Below are 22,770 nucleotides of genomic sequence, written 5' to 3'. Positions count from 1 at the left end.
AGTACAAGAGTTGGCAGATCACGTTGCAGTTGTATAGGGCTTTGGTTCGGCCACATTTGGAGTACTGTGTACAGTTCTGGTCGCCACATTACCAAAAGGATGTGGATGCTTTGGAGAGGGTGCAGAGGAGGTTCACCAGGATGTTGCCTGATATGGAGGGTTCTAGCTATGAAGAGAGGTTGAGTAGATTAGGATTATTTTCATTTGAAAGATGGAGATTGAGGGGCGGCCTGATTGAGGTCTACAAAATCATGAGGGGTTTAGACAGGGTGGATAGCAAAAAGCGCTTTCCCAGAGTGGGGGACTCAATTATTAGGGGCCATGAGTTCAAAGTGAGAGAAGGAACGTTTAAGGGAGATATGCGTGGAAAGTTCTTTACACAGAGGGTGGTGGGTGCCTGGAACGCGTTGCCAACGGAGGTAGTAGACGCAGACATGTTAGCGTCTTTTAAGATATATTTGGACAGGTACATGGATGGACAGGGAGCAAATGAACACAGACCATTCGAAAATAGATGACAGGTTAGACAGAGGATCTTGATCAGCGCAGGCTTGGAGGGCCGAAGGGCCTGTTCCTGTGCTGTAATTTTCTTTGTTCTTTGTATTCCACATGGCACTTTGCCCACACTCCTAGCTTGTCAAAGGCCTTTTGTAACCTCCCTGCCTCCTCATTACTAACTGTCCCACCACCTACCTTTGTGTCATCTCCAACTTAGCACAGTGTCATTAGTTCCTTTCTCTAGATCATTAATGATCTAATGTGAATAGTATTGGATTCAACAAAGCTGCTCATTTGTCTCTTTCACTACTCTCAGGTGTAGCTCATCTGGTCTATGTGATTTATCCACCTTCAGACCTTTCAGCTTCCCCAACACCTTCTCTGAGTAATAACCACTGATTCACACCCGAGTGCCTGACTCTCTTGAATATCTGATATACTACCAGTCTCATCCATTGTGTAGACTGGCGTACCTTTTCAATTCTTCTGCTGTGCTTTATCTTTCATTACTACTTCTCCTTCCTCATTGTCCAGCCATCCAATGTCCACCTTAAAATCTTTTCTTGTATTACTAGCTAGCCTGACCTCATACTGCATCTTCTCCCCACTGATAGCTTTGTTACTTATCCTGTGCTGGTTTTTAAAGGCTTCCCAATCCTTTGGCTTCTCACTGATCTTCAGTACATTGTATGCCTTCTCTTTTGCTTTTATGCTGTCACTGACTTCCCATGTCAGCAATGGTTGCTTCATTCTCCCATTAGTATGTTTCTTCTTCCTTGGGATGAATTTCTGCTGTGTTTCCCAAATTGCCCCAGGGAGCTTCTACGATTGCTGCTCCACCAATTTTCCTGCTCTAGGCTCCCCCTCCTATCAACTCTAGTGAGCTCCTCCCTCATGTATTTATAGTTACCTTTACTCAATTGTAATGCCATTATATATGATTCCAGCTTCTCCCTCTCACACCGCAGGGTGAATTCTATCGTATTATGGTTACTGCCCCCAACCAAGTCTGACTTATTACACATCATAAAATCCAGAATTGCCTGTTCCCTAGTGAACCATACAACAAGCTGCTCAAAAAAATCTCAAACATTCCACAAATTCCTTTACTTAGGATCTGCGACCAACCTGATCTTCCCAGCACATCTACCTAATGAAGTTCCCTGATGATTATTATAACCGTCCCTTTCTGAATGCAGTTTCTAACTCCTGATATATTTTCTTTACTGTTAGAAGGTAATGACATAACTTTTCTTCCTCTTTGTGATTCTACTTCTTCTAATGCTGTTTCCCTTCTTGCTTTGGTTTAATTTTATTTTGTATTCACAAGACAACCCTGCCCCCTATGTCCATCTGCCTGTCCTTTTTATTGGCTGCATATCCTTGGATATTTCTTTCCAGCCTCAATCTCCTTGCAGCCTTGTCTCTGTGATGCCAATTATAACCTAATGTACAAGCTCACTTGTTTCCTATATTGTGCACTTCAGTATAACACCCTCACTCCTGTGTAGACTGACCCCCCCTTCTCATAGCTGTCCCCTTAGCTGCTATAGATTTCTGACCCTGTCCATACACTCTGTCCTGTTATTTATTTTGTCAAGCTGTCATGAACCACACACACACAATTATAGCCCTAAGCTTACAACGCTGTTTATGTGATTCATCAGGACTCTGGCTCCAGCATAATGCGGGCAGAACCCGTTCTATTGAAACAGTACTCTCCTCCCCAAAGTGGTGCCAGTGCTCTGTTACTTCAAACTTGTTTCTCCCACACCAATCTTTGAGTCATATATTTCTCTCCTCATCTTGTTGACCATGTGACTTTTAGCTTATTGCTCAGGTAGTAATCCCAAGACTGATCTGGTTTTTAGCTTCAACCTGGCTGTTCGTCTTCCCTCAGCAGAACCTCAATCTAACTATATTATTGGTATCTCTTTGGACCACAACAATTGTATCTATTCTCTCCCACTCCAAGTTCCTTTGCAACTCAGATGAGCTATCCTGAACCTGGGTGCCAGGTAGGCAACGCAGCCTTCAGGACTTGAATTCCCAGCCTGTTCCCCACACTGTACTATCCCGCGTTATAACTACATTTTTCTTTTTGTCCTTCCTCTTGGACGGCTCCCTGAACCATGGTGCAATGGGCAGTTAGCTCATCCTCTGTTGAGCCCCTGCTCTCATCTATGCAGGGAGCAAGAATCGGAAAACTTGTTAAGACAAGTTCAAGGGCTCAGACTCCTTCATTGCTACCCCCTGGATACCTCTCCCTGCCTTGCTTGCAGTCACACAGCTGTGCCCTGGCCATTGACTGAATTTGAATTGGTTAGTCCAGGTGACTCTCCCCCACTCTCGTGCTTCACTGTGTTCAAAACTCAAACTCCAGCTCATCAACTGAGTCAGAGTTTTCAAATAACCAACACTTGCCATAAATGTGGTCATTGTGAACCACAAAGGGCCCGCCTGCTCCCACATCATGCAGATACAGCACATTGCCTGGTCCTGCATCCCTATTTCATTTACTTAGGTCTTAAATTTGTGTTCTTTTTCAAACACTTACAACTGGTCTTTTAGTTTGTAATCTGTAATAACAGAGAATTTACCCATCACCCTTTGACATTCAAGGGCATTACCGTCACCAAATTCCTGACTGTCAACATCCTGGGGGTTACGATTGAGCTAAAACTGAACTTGAGCCAGCTGTGCAAAAGCTGTGGATTCATGAGAGGGTCAGAGTCTGGGAATAATACAGCAAGTAACTCATCTCCTTATTTCCCAAACCTTGTACACTATCTACAAGGCACCAATTTAGCATGATGGACTTCACTTAACTGGATGGGTCCAGGTCAAATAGCATTCATGAAGGTCAGCATCATCCTGATCAAAGCAGTCTGCTTGATTGGACTCTATCAATAATCTTTGAGAATCTTTCCCTTCATTATTGATGTTTATAGCAATAGTACATACTATTTATAAGATGTGCTGCCGTAACTGACCAATGTTCTTCTGACAGCACCATTCAAAGCTGTGATCTCTACTCCTTAGAAGTACAAAGGCAGTAGATCAATTGGGAACACCACTGCGTGTAAATTCCATTCTAAGCCATTCACCATCCTGAGTTGGATCTGCATAACTTTTCTTTCAGTGAAACTAGCTCTATTTCAGGGAACATTTTTCATCACATAGGTCTATCTGCACCCCTACTTAAATGACAGACTATCACTACCTTCTTGAGGGGTATTAAGGATACATATTACATGCTGACTTAGCTAATGATACCCAAATCCATGAATGAACTAGGAAACATTTAAACCTTTTTAGCTGACACACAGAATTTCAACTGAATCTCACTTAAGAGAAACTTCCATGCTATGCAGACTGCATGTTCGCAACTAAAAACTAAAGGTTTGTGTGAAGGTTGTAGTTTCAAGCACTTCACGCTGTTCCCCCCCAAATCAACCTCTTGTTGACTCTCGTTCTACTGTCTCAGGCAACTTGGCCACATCGTCAGCCACTGGATGCATGCTGTGTTGCAATAAATCTACTTCTCATAGAAATCTAGTTCTTAAAGGAACCATCATGCCAACATAAAGTTCTTCCCCATAGGTACATGGGCCATTGCACATTTATTCATTTGAATCAAGAGCAGTTAACTGAGGTGATTCTATGTAATAGATGTTTATAGCTTTAATCTGGATATAGTGGTCACCAGTGCCACCAAGTGGTAACTGACTATTGCACTTATTCAGAAACCCATCAATGCACCTTCAGTGTGAAAGCAAGCTATGCGCCAAGGTTGAATATACCTCCTCTGACAGTCAGAATCAGAAGTTGAAGGTGACTTTTAACTCGTTCATTTAGGATTACCAATAACTAAAGTTCAACAGCATGGACACTATACAGAATGAAATATTATGGAGAATATTTGTTTCCTGTGTATTTATACTTAGTTTATTGTTCAAGTAGGTTATTCTTTCACTTTTCCGCATGTTACTGGCCCCAGAAGCTTATGATTTCCAAAGATTATTTGGGAGGATATGTCCAGCTGACCACATATTATTTGAACCATTTGAGGTCACTATAATTTGAATTATTCTGAAGTAGCAAGGCAGCATCTGATGACATTTTGTCACATTTATCCCTGAAAAGTATGCCACTATATTGACAAATGTGCAGTTCTTGATATTTGCAATGGAACTAGAAGCATTCTGCTGTGAAGACTAGCAGAATTCCAACAACTACAAAGAACAGTTGATACCAATCTTCACATTCTATATGACAATCTGCTCCATTTTATAGATTGGAAATGCTTTTAGTTTGTCAACCTGCAGCCAGTATACAAGGCTGATCACTTTAGCCTTTGATTGCTGAAAACCAAGAAAATTACCAGAATGTTTGAATCTCATAGATATTTACAGCACAGAAGGAGGCCATTTGGCCTGCCCTGTCCATGCTTTATTTTTATTCACTTGTGGACACGGGCATTGCTGCTGGCCAGCATTTTGTTGCCCGTCTCCAGTTGTCCTTGAACAGATTGTATTGAGCTGTCTTCGTGATCTGCCACAGTCCACATGTTGTAGGTAGACCCATAATGCTATTAGAGACCGAATTCCCTAATATGATTTAATTCCCTATTTATGATATGTTTCCCCAAAATGATTTGTCTGGTTAGCACGTAATGCAATACTTTGCACTGTATCTCGGTACATGTGACAGTAATAAATCAAGTCAATCAATATTTCAAAGTCAGGTTCGTAAGTGTTTTAGGGGTGGTGGTAGTCCTGTGTAACTGCTTGCCCTTTATCCTTCTTCATAGAACTGGTCAAGTGGTGGAAGATGCTGTCTTTGACGAATGTTTGTAGTGCATTTGTAGATAGTACACACTGCTGTACAGAGCGTTGGTGGTAGATGCAGTGGATGCTTGTGGATGTGGTGCTCTCAAGCAACTGCTATGCCCTGATGGTGCTAACCTTCTTGAATGATCCAGGCAAGTGGGGAGTATTCTATCACACACCTGGCTTATAACCTATAGATGATGAACAGCTTTGGGGAATCAAGAAATAAGTTACTCGCTCGAGTATTCCTAGCCTCTGACCCTTTCCTGTAGCCAATGTGCTTATGTGGCTTGTCCAGTTGAGTTTCTGGTCAATGATAACCCCAAGGATTTTGACAGAGGAGAATTCAGTGATGGTAACATGATTGAGTGTCAAGGGATAGTGCTTTGATTGCCTTTTATTGTAGATGGTCATTGCTGGCATTTGTGTGGTACGAATGTTACTCGCCACTTGTCAGTCCAAGTCTGGATGTTGTCTAGAGCGTGTTCACATTTAAACATGGACTCCTTCAGTATCTGAGGAATTGCGAATGATGCTGAACATTGTGCAGACATTGGCAAACATCCCCACTTATGCCCTAATGATGGAGGGAAAGCCATTAATGAAGCATCTGAAGATGGTTGGGCCTAGGACACTACCCTGATGAACTCCTGCAGAGATGTCCGGGAGCTGAGAGACTGACCTTTAACAGCCACAACTGTCTTCTTATCTACCAGGCATGACTGCGTCCAATGGAGAATTTGCCCTGGATACCCATTGATTCCAGTTTTGCTGCAGCTACTTGATGCCACACTCAGTTGAATGTAGCCTTGGTGTCACTCTCACCTCATCTTTGGAATTCAGCTCTTTTGTCCATGTTTGAACCAAGGCTGTAATGAGGTCAGGAGCTGAATGGCCCCAGTGGAACCCAAACTGGGCGCCACTGAGCAGATTATTGCTGAGCAGGTTCAGTTTAATCATTTTACTCACGATCAATTATAGACTGAAAGGGCGATAATCGGCCAAGTTTGATTTGTCCTGCTTTTTGTGTACAGGAGCAACTTTCTACATTGTCGGAAAGGTGCTGGTGTTGTAACTGTACTGGAACAGCTTGGCTAGGGGAGAACAAGTCCTGAATATCATTGCTGGAATATTGTTAGGGAACATAGCCTTTGCAGTATCCAATGCCCCCGCTGTGTCTTAATATCATGTGGAGTGAATCAAATTGGGTGAAGACTACTATCTGTGATACTGGGGACTATCGGAGGAGGCTCAAATGGATCTCCCATTTAACACTTCTGGCTGAAGGTTGCTGCAAATGCTTCAGCCTTACCGTTTGTTCTGATGTGTTGGACTTTTCCATCAATGAGAATGAGGATATTTGTGGATCCTTCTCCTCTAGTGAGTTGTTTGATTGTCCATCACTATTCACAACTAGATGTGGCAGGAAGGCGGAGCTTAGCTTTGATCTGTTGGTTGTGGATCAACAAAGGTCTGACTTCAGCAATCCAATTTTTCAGCCCTTTTCCCAAAGCCCTGGAGGCTATGGCAATGTAAGTAAATATCTAATAGTGCTTTAAATGTTATGAGAGTTTCTGACTCAGCCATCCTTTCAGGCAGTGGGTTCCAGACTCCCTAAGCTTACAAGAGTGAAAAGAGTTCTCCTCAACTCTCCCCTTTTAGTCTTTTACTGCTTACTTTAATTCTATGCCCACCCTGTATGAGACCTTTGCTAATGAAACAGCACCTTTTTATCTACTATATCTATGTTCCTGCATCCCTCATAATCTTTTGCACTTTTATGAGGTTCCCCTCTCAAGTTTCGCCTCTCCAAATAAATTGACCCCAGCCAATCTAGTCTCCTCATTGCTTAAATCCTCCAGATGGGGCAGCAATCTGATAAAATTCCTGTACATCCTCTCTATTGCTATCACATCCTTCCTGTAATGTGGTGACTAGAACTGCATACAGTACTCCAGTTGTGGCCTAATCAGTGTTTTACACAGTTTCAGCATAACGTTCTTGCTCTTGTATTTAGTGTCTTGGTTAATAAAGCAAATATCCGATTTGCCTCATTCACCATCTTACCTACCTGCTTTCTTACTTTCAGGGATCTGTGGATATGCACACCAAGGTCCATCTAATCTTCAATACTCTCCAGGGTCCTGTCATTCATCATACAACTTCTGGCCCTGTTAACTCTGCTCGAGTGCATTACCTCACGTCTTTCAGTGCCACTGCTCTGTCTACTGACGAGTCTGTTGATATCCTCCTGTAGTTTATGGTTGTCTTCATCACTTTGTACAATCTTGCCAATTATGGAAAATCTACTAAACCACAGATCTTACAACACCCCATAACTCTAATAGTGCTCATACTGCTTCTCCCCTTCCATTCCTCAACAGTGTTCGCAGCCCTGTGCCAAGTTCCTCTAACAGTACTCAAAGCCCACCTGCAAGACTAATGGCTCTCAGATCCTGGCAGTTCTGCCTCCACACCCTTGTATCCCTAACATTGCTCAGTTATTACTTGTATCTCTGACAGTGCTTGTACCTTCCTGTGCTCGTTCGCTTCTTACCCTGTCCCCTGTGTTCCCTCCCGCTGTGTCCAGGGAGGAGGGAGGGTGGTTTCTGGAGAAAGTGAACTGTGTCCGAAGTGGAGGAATATACATAGAACATAGGACATAGAACATAGGACATAGAACATAGAACAATAGAGCGCAGAACAGGCCCTTCAGCTCTCAATGTTGCGCCGACCTGTGAACTAATCTAAGCCCCTCACCCTACACTATCTCATCATCAACCATATGCTTATCCAAGGACTGTTTAAATGCCCCTAATGTGGCTGAGTTAACTACATTGGCAGGCAGGCCGTTCCACGCCCTTCTCACTCTCTGTGTAAAGAACCTGCCTCTGACATCTGTCTTACATCTATCACCCCTCAATTTGTAGCTATGCCCCCTTGTACAAGCTGACATCATCATCCTTGGAAAAAGACTCTCACTGTCCATCCTGTCTAATCCTCTGATCATCTTGTATGTCTCTATTAAATCCCCTCTTAGCCTTCTTCTCTCCAGTGAGAACAGACCCAAATCCCTCAGCCTTTCTTCATAGGGCCTTCACTCCAGACCAGGCAATATCCTGGTGAATCTCCTCTGCACCTTTTCCAATGCTTCCACATCCTTCCTGTAATGGGGCGACCAGGACTGCATGCAATATTCCAAGTGAGGCCGCACTAGCGTTTTGTACAGTTGCAGCATGACATCACGGCTCCGGAACTCAATCCCTCTACCAATAAAACCTAACACACCGTAAGCTTTCTTAACAGCACTATCAACTTGGGTGGCAACTTTCAGGGATCTATGTACATGGACACCAAGATCCCACTGCACATCCACACTACCAGGAATCTTTCCATTGACCCAGTATTCTGCCTTCCTATTATTCTTGCCAAAGTGAATCACCTCACATTTATCCGCATTGAACTCCATTTGCCACCTTTCAGCCCAATTCTGCAGTTTATTCAAGTCTCCCTGCAACCTGCAACATTCTTCCACACTGTCCACCACTCCACCGACTTTAGTGTCATCTGCAAACTTCCTAACCAATCCACCTATGCCTGCGTCCAAGTCATTTATAAAAATGACAAACAGCAGTGGTCCCAAAACAGATCCTTGAGGCACACCACTAGTCCTGACTCCAGGCTGAATATTTTCCATCCACCACCACTCGTTGCCTTCTTACAGAAATTCAGTTTCTAATCCAAACTGCTAAATCTCCCTCAATCCCGTGCCTCCATATTTTCTCCAGTAGCCTACCATGTGGAACCTTATCAAAGACGTTACTGAAGTCCATGTACACCACGTCAACTGCCCTTCCCACATCCACAAGCTTGGTCACCTTCTCAAAAAACTCAGTGAGGTTTGTGAGACACGACCTGCCCTTGACGAATCCATGCTGACTATCTCCAATCAAATTGTTGCTTGCTAGATGATTATAAACCCTATCTCTTATAATCCTTTCCAAAACATTTCCTACAACAGACGTAAAGCTCACAGATCTATAATTACCTGGGTCATCCCTACTGCCCTTCTTGAACAAGGGCACAACATTTGCAATCCTCCAGTCCTCTGGTACTAAACCTGTAGACAATGAGGACTCAAAGATCAAGGCCAAAGGCTCCGCCACCTCCTCCCTAGCTTCCCAGACAATCCTCGGAAAAATCCCATCCGGCCCAGGGGATTTATCTACCTTCACACTTTCTAGCATTGATAACACCTTCTCCTTGTTAACCTTAATCCTTTCAATTCTAGTAGCCTGTAACTGAGTCGTCTCCTCTATAATATTCTCCGGTTCCTCAGTGAAAACAGATGAGAAGTAATCATTTAGCACCTCTCCAATCTCCACAGGGTCCACACACAACTTCCCACTTCTGTCTTTGACTGACCCTATTCCTACCCTAGTCACTCTCTTATTCCTATAGAAAGCTTTAGGGTTCTCCTTTATTCTACCTACTATGAGTTTGATGTGTAAGAATTGAACAATGTAGGGGATGTTGAGTCGATGAGCAGGTTCAGAGGTATGTGTTTGATACCTTGAGAGCACTGTTGGATGTCTTCAGGCTGGAGGTTAAACATTGCCAGATGTTATGGGAACGGTGGTCTGGTATTTCACTGGTGGAGGGGGAGGGTTTAAGTGGTGTGAGCGGTTGCAGCAAGTGGAGGCTGAGCTGTGTTATGAATGTTTATGTAAAAACTCTGCAAGTCAATGCACTGAAAAAAAAGGTTTTATGTGGCATTGTGACAAAAATGGAGGGTGCCTTGCCAGGGGACCCCTCAAACTGCTCATCAATGGATTAAAGCTGAAACAGGGCAAATATTGTCCAAAATCTCCAGAATCGAAATATAAGACAGTAATCGAAAACACAATCAGTGGTTTATGCTCAACCTCTACTGCTGGCTGGAATTTCTGGGCTAATATTCCCCAAGTTAGAAACCGGGATCAAAATTTTTTCCCTAAAATCCTGCTTAAAATTTTAGAGGGAACCACATTGGTTTTTACAGGCTGCCAATTTGTTTTCAAGGGCTCCTTTTTGATTCTGATTAACTCATTCAGTGATACACTCAATTATTAACATCACTTTCTGTATTGTTATTGATACCTGGGGTATTTGGACTCTTAGAAACAGAATTCAGATAACCCAATATTGTTATGGACCAGACCAAACCCCCTCAAAGTATACCCTGGAGATTGTCTAGACCCTAAATTTCATCTTATTTACAGGTAAGTGTAAGGTGCTTTGTTCCAGATGTGATTTGCTTGGTCATACTGCTAGGCTTTAAGCAAAACACTCTTTATTCTTACACCACAGTTAAAATGCAAACAGAAAAGGCATAACTTTAGCTCTTGTCAAAATACTTCATAAAAGTGATGTATTATTTAACAACTGCTCATCAACTGTTCAAATATAGCAGCATCCCATAAACACATACTTAACAAAACAGATTTCCCTCACTTGTTATCTCCTTCAGTCCAGGAGAAAGGGAAAACCAAAAACATGTATCTAGCAGCAGGGACAGAACTCAAGGTTTTTGTCGCAGCAGAGAGAAAGCTGTATTGATCAGCTTCTACTCCAAAATGCCAACTTGTTCACTGTTGGAAAGCAAAATCTAAAGCCCACTCATGCTTTCTTTATCCAGTGTGTAAGAAATCCAAAGCAACAAATTCTGTTTTCAATGGAGCTGACAGCCCTGTTCAAGAGAAACAGGACAGAAAGTATCCCTTTTAAAGGTACATATTGTCACAATATCATTAATCATCACTGCTGTACTGAACTTAAAATGGTGACACACAAGGAAAACATTAAAATCCAAGACCCACAGTTTTTAAATTCCTGCAGGAAATTGTCACTACTTTGAAACTCCCTCCCCATTTTTTGGCCACTTTTACAGACTCGCGTCATAGACAATTAAGGGCTCCAGGTCCCCAACCCACTAATCCCACTCCTCCAGGCCCAACAATTATGTATCTTCCCGAGGCAGACTATGCCTTTCCAGTCCCATTTCATGTCTGCCATCCTGTGACTAGTCGACTACATCCTGTATCTGCTATCGTAGCAGCCTTTCTGATTACCCCTCCTCCTTTTCCTGCTGCTCCTCCGATCATGGTGGTTTCTCGCTCGCATTTGCTGCTGCGTAAGTCGTAAATGCAAATGATGCCAACCTTCCAAACCCACGGCCACTTCCATCTAGAAGGACAAGAGCAGCAGATACATGGGAACACCACCACCTTCAAGTTCCCCTCCAAGGCACTCACCATCCTGACTTGGAAATATATCACTGTTCCTTCACTATCACTGAGTCAAAATCCTGGAATTCCTTTCCTAACGGCATTGTGGGTCAACCAACAGCAGGCAAACTGTTGCAGTTTAAGAAGGCAGTTCACCAGCACTTTCTGAAGGGCAACTAGGGATGGGTAATAAATGCTGGCCAGCCAGTGATGTCTACATCCCACAACTGAATAACAAAAAAATAAACTTGTATTTGGAGAATCACCTATTCACCAATTATGACCAATCTACTGATGATAATTATATTTTTTGCCATTGTTTGGCCCAGTGACTGAATTCTGCTTGGCGTTTTGGAACATTTGTGGCCAAACTTGGCACCAGCCCCATTTTAGAAAATTTAGAAACCGTGTATCTGTTGCCATTTTATGTTTTGTGCTCAGACAGCCAACAGTTAGGTTGTAAATTATCTATAGCATGCCATTAAAAATAAAAAAAAAATCATTTCTGGAGAAATGAATTGTAAAGTGGCTTTGTACAAGTGGTTTCCTTGTCATTTTAAAGTTTTCTTATAGTTATTGTTATGGATTATTTTCCTTCCATATTCACAGGAGCCAAGACATTTACAATTTGTTGCTGAGTTCAGTGAAAGCAACGTTTACACTCTATTATCAGCAAGGAAGATGTATGGAGCACCGACCAATTTTGGATTCTGCATCAAGGTACATCTTTATTGCTAAAATGAGTTTCAACGGTGAATCGCTATCATATGATTTTTTTTTGAATCCACATGGACGGATGTTTAAAAAAAGGGAAGGAAGCCACTTATGGAAGAATTCTAGAGGTTCCATTACAGCTGCTGTACTATAGGAAAGAGAAAAAATCAGAGCGTAAATAGGGCATGTAAAAGCAAGCCATACATTAATCATGGGTCACTTTATTCTTCAAATAGATTGGGAAAATCAAATTGCCAGAGGTAGCCACAAGGATAAATTCATAGAATCCATTTGGGTCAGTTTCCAGAACAACATAATGTGGATGCAACCAGTTGACCAGGCTGTTTTGAATCTGGTAATATGTAATGAGGCAGGTTTAATACATTATCTCAGAGTACAAGAACCTTTGCAAAACAATGATCGTAACAAGGTGGATTAAAGCATTCCACTTGAGAGTGAGAAACTTTGCTCAGAAACAGCTGTTCTAAACTATAAGGGTCATTACAAAGAAATGAGGGCAGAGTTGGCTAGAATGAACTCAGGAAAAAAAAAGTGAGAAAGACAGTTAATGAAAAATGGCAGATATTTAAGAAATTCATTCATGACTCACAACAAAGATATTTTCCAGTGAGAAAGAAGGACTCTACAAAGGGAATAAGTCACTCATGGATAAATCAACCATAAATTGAAAAAACAACATATGTTGTGGCACACATTAATGGTAAAACCAGAGGACTGAGAAAGCTTTAAAAGGCAACAAAAGATTACTGAAAAATAATAGCAAAGAAAAAAATAAATAGTGAGAGTAAACTAGCAAGTAACATTAAAAAAAGCATATTAAAAGCTTATTGTTGAAAAATGAAATGTGAGGTCAAAGTCAATTTTGAACCCCAAGAGAATGAGGCTGGGGAAATAATAATGGGAAACTAAGAAAAGGCAGAGGAGTATAATAAATACTTTGCATCAATCTTCATGGTAGGAGACACTAATAGCATTTTAAAAAACAAAAATAATCAATGGGAGAAAGGGGTGGGAAGGTAAATAAGCACAATAACTGTCATGAGAAATAAAGGACTAAGGAAGTTAATTGGACTAAATACTGATAAGTCCCCTGGACCTGATGTTTTGCATTGTATAATATTAAAAGAAGTAGCTACTGTGTGACAGTAATCTTCTAAGAATCCTCATATTATGAAAAAGTTACAAAGGATTGAAAAACCTCTAGTTGAACGAGGGAGGGAGATGAAAAATAGGTGAACAATTAACTATCAAACTGTTAGCTTAACATCTCTCTTTGGAAAATTTATAGTATTTTAAAGGATATAATAACAGAGCATTTAGAACTACATAATTAAATCAAGTTCAGTTAACATGGTTTTATGAAGGTGAAATCATGCCTGAGAAATTTATTAGAATTCTTTGAGGAGATGACAAATAGATTAGCTGAAGGGAAACCAGCAGACATAATGGGCCAATTTTCTGCTGGCCATTGCTCTAGCCTTGATGGGAGTTGCATATGGGGATCCTGCGAAATCACCATCATAGCAAACTCTGAAGGAATTTCTTGGGAAGTTAGATTTTACACTGGGCAATTCCATCGTGGCTGGAACCCTCTGAAACTCTTTATAAAATTTGCAGACTTCAGCTGGTTCTGATGAGTTTATGTAAAATTACTGTGGAAAACTCCTGAGTAACTGTTAAACTGTTACTTAAACATACTTAACTTATTCACAACCCCAACCCTTACAAACCCAGACTCTGACCTGACAAATCCAAGTACCTGATAACTTCCTTCCCTCACTTCTCAGACAATCCAGTCTCCCCGCTGACATCTCTTGGATCTGATGCACCTCCTTTCCGGGACCTGTCACATACCCAAGAACCAACCAATGTACCCACCTTGATTTGCCCGGGATCAACCCTCCTCCAGCAACATTGGACAAGATCCCGGCCCCTCTTCTGACTCAACCACTCATTGAACCCAACTTGATACCAATGGAACAGACAACTGCCTCACTTCTCCTGCCTAGCATCAGACACGGCCTCCATTTCCCTCCGCCTGTCAGACCAATTTAACCCGAACCACACACTTTTCCCTCTACCCACACCTTTGGACATAAACAGCAGACCTGACACCTTCTGTCCCTATCTCTGTCCCCTGATGTCTCTAGCCCACCCTGACCTACATGAAATGCTTTCCTGAAATCTTACTACTGGGTATCTTTGGCACCTGGCACCCTACCCCCATCCCTGCTGGCACCCTGTCCGTTCACCATCCTGGCACCCTACTTACCTGGATCCCTGAACACAGCCTGTCTGCTATCCTATGAACTGGCACCCAACTCTTTCTCCAGCAGTAACCCGATTTACTTGGCACCTTGATACCCTACCCATCTGGTACCCATCTGTCCCAGCACCCTTACCATCACACTCACCTTATGTATCGACAATTTGATGGCAGCTGTCAACATGGCTGTTGGGACAATCAAATTTCAGAATATGGCCCCTGACCGTTGCAAGAAAAGAGTGTGGCTCTCCTTCCTTTGACATTTCTACACTATGGGAATTCTGTGCAGTTTAGGGCAGTATGGTGGCTCAGTGGTTAGCACTGCAGCCTCACAGCACCAGGGACCCAGGTTCGTTTCCACCCTTGGGTGACTGTCTGTGTGGAGTTTGCACATTCTCCCCATGTCTGTGTGGGCTTCCTCCGGGTGTTCCAGTTTTCTCCCACAGTCCAAAGATGTGCAGGGTAGGTGGATTGGCCATGCTAAATTGCCCATAGTGTTCAGGGAAGTGCAGGTTAGGTGGGTTATAGGGGAATGGGTCTGGGTGGGATATTCTGAGGGTTGGTGTGGACTTGTTGGGCCAAATGGCCTGTTTCCACATTGTAGGGCGTCTATGATTCTGCATTTCTGAGGGAGCCCTGAACCAAATCTCCTCCTCAAAATGCAGAGCTCTTTTCTTTCATTAAAAAGAAGGCTGCAGTTGGCACTGTGTGTGATTGCCACTCACTGGAAAATCTGGCCCAATATATTTGATTTCCAGAAGGGATTTCATTCCATACACATTTAAGGCTCCTATATATGATAAGAGCTCATGCTGTCTGGGGTTATATATTAGCCAGGATAGAGGATTTGCTAGCAGAAGATGAAGAGTTGGCTGAAGGGTGGATGGTGACCTGTAACTTGTGGAGTACCACAGGGATTATTCCTGGGGCCCCAATTATTTACATATTAATGACTTGAATGAAGGAAGTGGATGTAATATAGCCAAGTTTACGAATGAATTAAAAATCAGTGGGAAAGTGAGGGGTGAAGAATGCTCACAGTCTGTAGAAGAATAGGCACAGGTTAAATGAGTGGGGGATAAAAAAGGGGCAGATGGAACATAATGTGAGGTTATGCACTTTGGCAAGAAATAGAGGAGCTGAGTATTATTTAAATAGAGAAAGATTGCAGAAAACTGCCACATACAGGAATTTAGGTGTCCTCAAACATGAATCACCAAACACTAGCATGCAATTTCAGCAGGTATATGGAAGCCAAATTGACTGTTGGCTTTTATTTCTAAGAGAGTAGAGTATAAAAGTAGGGCAATCTCGCAAAAACTATACAAATAACTAGTCAGATCACACCTAGACACTGAACATTTTGGTTCCCTTTTTCTAAGGAAAGATACAGTGACATTGGAGGATGTCTAAAGATGGTTCACTGACCCTTGGTGTCGACGGATTTTCTTATGTGGAGTGGTTAAGTAGTTTGGGCCTGTGCTCTTAAGAATTTAGAAAAATGAGAGGAAGTCTTATTGCTGCATGAAAGATTCTTAGAGTAGTGAAGTGATAAATGCTGAGAGGTTGTTTCCCCTTGTGGAAGACTCTCGAGCTGGGGGACTAATCTTATAGTAAGTGATTGGCCATTTTAGGACAGAGATGAGGAGGAATTTCCTCTCTGAGGGTAGTAAGTCTGTCAACTTGTTTACTACAGAGGGCTGTGGCAGCTGGGCAATTGAATATATTCAAGGCTGAGAGAAACAGATTTTAATCAGTAAGGTAATTTAGGATTGTGTGGAAAAGGCAGAAAAGTAGAGTTGAGGATTATCTGATCAGCCATAATGTCACTGAATGGCTCTAAAAGCTGCTCTGATGTTTTAAGGTTTATTCATCAATTTTCAAAGAACATAGAACATAGAACATTACAGCACAGTACAGGCCCTTCGGCCCTCAATGTTGTGCCAACCTGCCATACCATTCTGAAGCCCACCTAACCTACACTATTCCACACTATTCCATGTACGTCCATATGCTTGTCCAATGACGACTTAAATGTAATTAAAGTTGGCAAATCTACTACCGTTGCAGGCAAAGCGTTCCATTCCCTTACTACTCTCTGAGTAAAGAAACTACCTCTGACATCTGTCCTATATCTTTCACCCCTCAATTTAAAGCTATGCCCCCTCACGCTCGCCGTCACCATCCTAGGAAAAAGGCTCTCCCTATCCACCCTATCTAACCCTCTGATTGTCTTATATGTCTCAATTAAGTCATCTCTCAACCTTCTTCTCTCTAATGAAAACAGCCTCAAGACCCTCAGCCTTTCCTCGTAAGACCTTCCATCCATACCAGGCAACATCTTAGTAAATCTCCTCAGCACCCTTTCCAAAGCTTCCACATCCTTCTTATAATGCGGTGACCAGAACTGCACGCAATACTTAAAAGAAAAACTGTACATTACTGTATGCGACTAAGGACAACATCTTTCTGGTCACCAACGGTTTTAACTCCCCCTCCCACTCCCTGAATGCCATGTCCATCCTAGACCTCCTCCAGTGTCACAATGACACTACTCGCAAACTGGAAGAGCAGCACCTCATATTCAGCCTCGGGATCCTCCAGCCCAATGAATACTTTTCCATGAGATTTAACTCTATACGTTTAAGGTATCTAGACATAAATTTAAAGAAGATTGAAGGAGGTGTTGTCAGTAACAGCAATTAATTCAGGAGTATAACAGTGATTTGAAAACAAAAATTCCAACAAATATATGTATATATTAATTCTTAAATGTAATGTGGCCTTCTAGCTTCACAAATCCAGACGTACCAGAGACCTGAAGTTACTTTGTGCAGAAGATGAACAGAGTAGGATGTGTTGGGTGACAGGGGTTCGACTTTTTAAGGTATAAGTATTCATATTGTTATAAAAGTGTAAAAGATTAATACATTTATTTTTTATTTAAAATGCATTATTCTAAAACATCTATATTAGTACAATGTCAAAAGGCAACAGCCTCTTGAGCTTTATTGTCTAGCTGTATTGTGTGCATGCTTACATGTTCATACTCGTTACAAATAGTGCATGAATGCCCTCAGCTTGTTAAGTGTCTCTTGGCTAAATAGCAGTTTGGTATATAAGTTTGCCTAATTAATTTGAAGCTGTAACAATTATAACATCTGTCATTGAATGACCATGAAATTTTTTTAACTGACTCGTCAATGTATACATTTTCATTGTTTTATGCTTTACATATTCAATTGTCTAGTGTATTAATGAGCAGAGGGCAAAATAACTGCAGACGCTGTAAATCAAGAACAAAACAGAAGTTGCTGGAAAAGTTCAGTAGGTCTGACAGCATCTGTGAAGAAGAATCTGAGTTAACATTTCAGGTCCCAGCGACCCTTCCTCAGAACTGCTGAACTTTTCCAGCAACTTCTGTTGTTGTTATGCATTTAATGAGTAGTTGAGGCGTTATGTTCTCATTTGTGTGGCAGTGTGAGCAAGGGCTCAAAAGCTGGCCTCAGTACTGGGACAACAAAGTGTGGACCTGGATGAACACAGCAGGCCAAGCAGCATCTGAGGAGCACAAAAGCTGGCGTTTCGGGCCTAGACCCTTGATCAGAAATGGGGGAGGGGGAGAGGGCTCTGAAATAAATAGGAAGAGAGGGGGAGGCAGATCAAAGATGGATAGAGGAGAAGATAGTTGGCGAGGAGACAGACAAGTTTCAAAATCTCCCCTCCCCCCACTGGATCCCAAAACCAGCCCAGCTTGTCCCCGCCTCCCCAACCCCTCTCTCTATTTATTTCAGAGCCCTCTCCCCCTCCCCCATTTCTGATGAAGGGTCTAGGCCTGAAACGTCAGATTTTGTGCTCCTAAGATGCTACTTGGCCTGCTGTGTTCATCCAGCCCGGCACTTTATTATCTCAGATTCTCTAGTATCTGCAATTCCTATTATCGCAGTACTGGGGCAGTTATGAATGGTAACATTTATACAGCATTCAGTTGTGCTAAGCCAGTCAGTTTAATTCTGAAAAACAACATCTAACCTGAATGCCAGGATGCAGTACAGGTACTGAGTTTCATTCATCATGATGCAGTGTTCTGCAACATTTCATACCTAAGCAAACACAACAATCTGAACAGCAGGTCAAAGAACAGATGTACAGCTCCCAAGAATTCTTAATAAATGTGCCTAGCAAGGTAACGAAAACTGTACCTGCTGTTATAATTCAATAAACTACCTTGTTATATAAGGCAAGTCTTTCTTCTGTTTACAATCTAAAGTGGCCTTTCATCTACCATTGAAAGACTTAGATAGGCCCTAGACTCAGTCTGGATACTTTTCTTTAATTCATTAACGGGATGAGAGTGTCTCTGACCAGGTGGCATTTATTGCCCATCTCTTATTACTCATTGGGCAGTTCAGAGTCAACCACATTGCTGCGAGTCTGGAGGCACATGTAGGCCAGACCATGTAAAGATGGCAGTTTCCTTCCCTACAGGAGATTAGTGAGCCAGATTTTTTTTTTCTGACAATCAACATTGGATTCATGGGCATCATCCGATTCTTAATTCCAGATATTTTATTGAATTCAAATTCCGCCATCTCCTAGTTGTCATGCAACCTTACATCACTTTCCAATGAGCAACATCAACTGCCTCCTTTACATATACTAAAACTTTTCAACGACTGTAACTTCAAATTATTGTACTCATGTTAACCTAATAGGTTGTGAAGTATCACGTTGAGCAACCAGGTACTGATCCTTGATTGTCAGTTGACCATCATTAGGACATTGTTGGAACCCTGTACTAATTATAAAGGAAAAAAGGTGGGGTGTAGTGATAGAGGAGAAGATGACTAGGATGTGGGAGGGTGGCGGCAAGGTGATTGGTGAGGGAGGGCACTGCCAGTACGTTATCTTCCCCACTCCCCGTTGCTGCCAACATCTCACACTTACCCACAGCAAGCCTTGAGTTGCCCTTCTCCCTCGCATTAGATATTACACCTATTTGATTAATGTTTCCATATTGGCAAGAAAATGATTTGAATGCACATTTGCTGTTTCTGATAAACCCTTCTGGGGAGTACCTGCAGAAATTGTGAAGATTCTTGGTCCCATCACACAATCTACAAGTAGAGCCAGTGTTGGAATACAGCAGTCTATTTTAATACTGTTCATCCTCAAAATTAAATAATTTATTTTTATGTGAAGAAAAATGCTGAAATATCAAAACTAGATTTTTTCTGTCTAAAAAACCTTGATGTGCACAGATGATTCAGATATTACAACAATGAGTTTGTCTTGTGGGTCTGAGCACAACAACAGCACGGGGGTTAAACCTTTGTAATTGGGATCAGTAATACAAACACAAAATGCTACAAATACTGGAAATCCGAAATAAGAGCATAAAGCATTTGAAAGACTCTGCAGGTCAGCCAGCATCTCTGGACAGAAATAGAATTGACATTTCATGAATTATGAAGGCTCATTAGCCTGAAATATTAATTCTGTTTCTCTCCACAGATGCTGCTTAACTTGCCAAATATTCCCAGTACTTTTGGTTATTATTATGCTTTAGTTTGGGGCTATGCTAGATTTTTCTTGGAGCAGTATTTTCATGATATTCACTTAGATTAGATTCCCTATGGTGTGGAAACAGGCCCTTCAGCCCAACAAGTCCACACCGCCCCTTGAAGCATCCCACCCAGACCCATTCCCCTATAACCCACACACCCCTGAACACTACGGGCAATTTAGCATGGCCAGTTCACCTAGCCTGCACATCTTTGGACTGTGGGAGGAAACCAGAGCACCCGGAGGAAACCCACGCAGACATGGGGAGAATGTGCAAACTCCACACAGACAGTCGCCCGAGGCTGGAATCGAACCCGGGTCCCTGGAGCTGCAGTGCTAACCACTGAGCCACCGTGCCACCCTTAGCATTAGCAGTGTCCATGAGGGCAAACACAATAATTATTTTTACGCAATTTACATTCTATTCAAGCTTCATAAACAAAAAAAACACAAAATAGAGCCATGAGTTAACATTTATTCTTCATCTAAACTGTTTCAGATTAATAAAAGGGAATATTGTTTTCTTTTTAGTTATTTTACCATTTGAGAGAGTCTTTTTTTCATAATGATTGCTCTGTCTTGAGCATCTCCTATGGATCCGTGTGCATTGTCTCACTTAAAATTAAATCTTTTCTTTTTCATGTTGTTTAGTTGTATTTATCTTTGCCAGGTGGAGTTTGGTCCTTGTATGAACATTGCATTGGCTGTTACATCAGGCATTAGCTTGTCTACCAATTCCTTAGACTATGCAGTATCTTGATTGCATGGAACGCAACCCCACAGCATAAAGCAAACAACATGCGCCAGAGCATTTTGAATTGTAGCCATTGCTGTATTTAGAAAATGTGACATTCCGTTGTGCACAGCAAGGTTCCACAAAAAGTCATGATCAGATAATTTCTGCTTTATAGTGATGTTAGTTGAGAGATAAACATTGACCTCAGAGGTTGGCTATCACAGTTGGCTGGAAGGCTGGTTTAAGACCAGAGAAGTGTTATAAAATCCCTACAGTGCAGATAGAAGCCATTCAGCCCATACCGACCCTCCGAAGAGCATCCCACTGAGACTGTGTAGGCCCGCATTTACCATGGCTAACCCACTTAACCTGATACTACAGAGCAACTTAACATGGAGAACCCACCTAACTACGTATCTTTGGACTGGGGGAGGTAACCAGAGCACCCAATATAAACCCACACAGATCCGGGGAGAATATGCAATCTCCACACAGACAGTCACCCAAGGCTGTTGCTGTGAGGCTGCAGTGCTAACCACCGTGCCATCGTACTGTGTGATGCAGTGTGATTTTAACAGCGTGGGTTGAGTTTTGTAATAGCTGAGATAACTATGAAGATCCCAGCTTCCCGGAGACATGGTGACCATGAGGTTACACTTATCATTTGTCTCTCTCAAATGAGAGAGCAGCCCCATGGCCCTCTGGGACTATGGGGACTTTACCGTATACTTAAATATTGACCAGTAGAGGAGGGAAGCTCTCTTGCTTTGTGTTTAATAGCATATTAATAGGATATTTTAAATCCACCTGAAGGGCAACTGGATTTCTATTTAATGTCTTATTCAAAAGAACAACATTCACTCAATGTTGTACTGCAGTGTGAACCTGCATTAAGTGCTCAAGTCTGTCAAGTAACTCACAGGAAGAAGTGTGAAAGAAGTTCTGCTCCCATTTTGTCTTTCCTTTATTTCACAACAGCTATGTACACAGATCCAATATAGGGGGTCTCCTCTGTATCGGAGTATTTTGATGCTTTTAACCTTGTTGCTTATGGAACTTAACATTGATTTTTTTATTCTCAAATGTTCCCACATCAAATGTTTAGAGATTATGATATATCATAATTATGTGACTTAATTCCTGACATGTTTTAAGATGTTCTTGCATCATTTTATTCAGCTGGAATTGTATATGTCAGTCCTCTGTACTGATGTTACTGTTTCCCTCCCTACTGTTCCCCCGTCACTGGTTAGCATTTATGTTATACTGTCATGGAATTTAAATATGTGTCTACAAATTTGGAGCAGAATGAAAATCTCGTTATTATGTTTATCAAACCATCTGATAGCATTCAGTATTGATATTTTCAGTATATGATAGACTCAGGTTACACATAAATACCAACATATAAAGGGTTGGCTTGTATGATTTGCATTTCTTATTTCAAAGTAATTTGTTGATTGTACAGAATAAGGGTAGTGAAAACAATGAATCAGTGTATTTTCATGATACAATGCTGGTTGAGGTCACACACCTGTCCATAAGGCCAGAAACTCCAGTACCCTATTACCAATCTGCCTGTTTTCTCCATTCCCATCTCACAACCAAACAAGCACAATTGTTAATCCCTTTAGTCCCTTTCCAAAGAGGAAAGATGTTATGTGGTGCCTATATCACATACGTACCTGGTACTAGACTGAAATCTTTAGGGCTTCAGATGCCTATTTCAGTCAATATAACAGTGTGCATACTTGGATCATGCCCCACCTAGGCTAGGGAGATGGGTGTGGCTAGCATTTGGAATTCCATTTCTTCACATACAGGAGAACAATGACTCGGGCAGACAGAATCAGACTACTGTAGTGGTGGTTG

The 22,770-nt window shown here is 41.9% G+C and overlaps 1 protein-coding gene across 5 annotated transcripts in view; it reads left to right on the top strand.

The window, feature by feature from the left end:
• LOC125454168 (growth factor receptor-bound protein 14-like) overlaps positions 1-22,770 on the top strand; it is a 113,415-nt gene that overhangs the window by 77,032 nt on the left and 13,613 nt on the right. For all 5 annotated transcript variants that reach the window (XR_007247940.2, XR_007247941.2, XM_048534656.2 and 2 more), the window contains exons 6-7: positions 12,206-12,316; positions 17,389-17,484. Coding sequence is in view for 3 of the 5 variants with exons in the window: in XM_048534656.2 (XP_048390613.1) it covers positions 12,206-12,316; positions 17,389-17,484 (207 nt within the window). In the remaining 2 variants the exon portion in view is untranslated. The remainder of the gene's footprint in view (positions 1-12,205; positions 12,317-17,388; positions 17,485-22,770) is intronic.

Source organism: Stegostoma tigrinum, chromosome 7, assembly GCF_030684315.1.
Source record: "Stegostoma tigrinum isolate sSteTig4 chromosome 7, sSteTig4.hap1, whole genome shotgun sequence".
Classification (NCBI taxonomy): domain Eukaryota; kingdom Metazoa; phylum Chordata; class Chondrichthyes; order Orectolobiformes; family Stegostomatidae; genus Stegostoma; species Stegostoma tigrinum.
The sequence above is the reverse complement of the archived record's forward strand: the minus strand, read 5'-3'. Positions and strand labels throughout refer to the sequence as shown.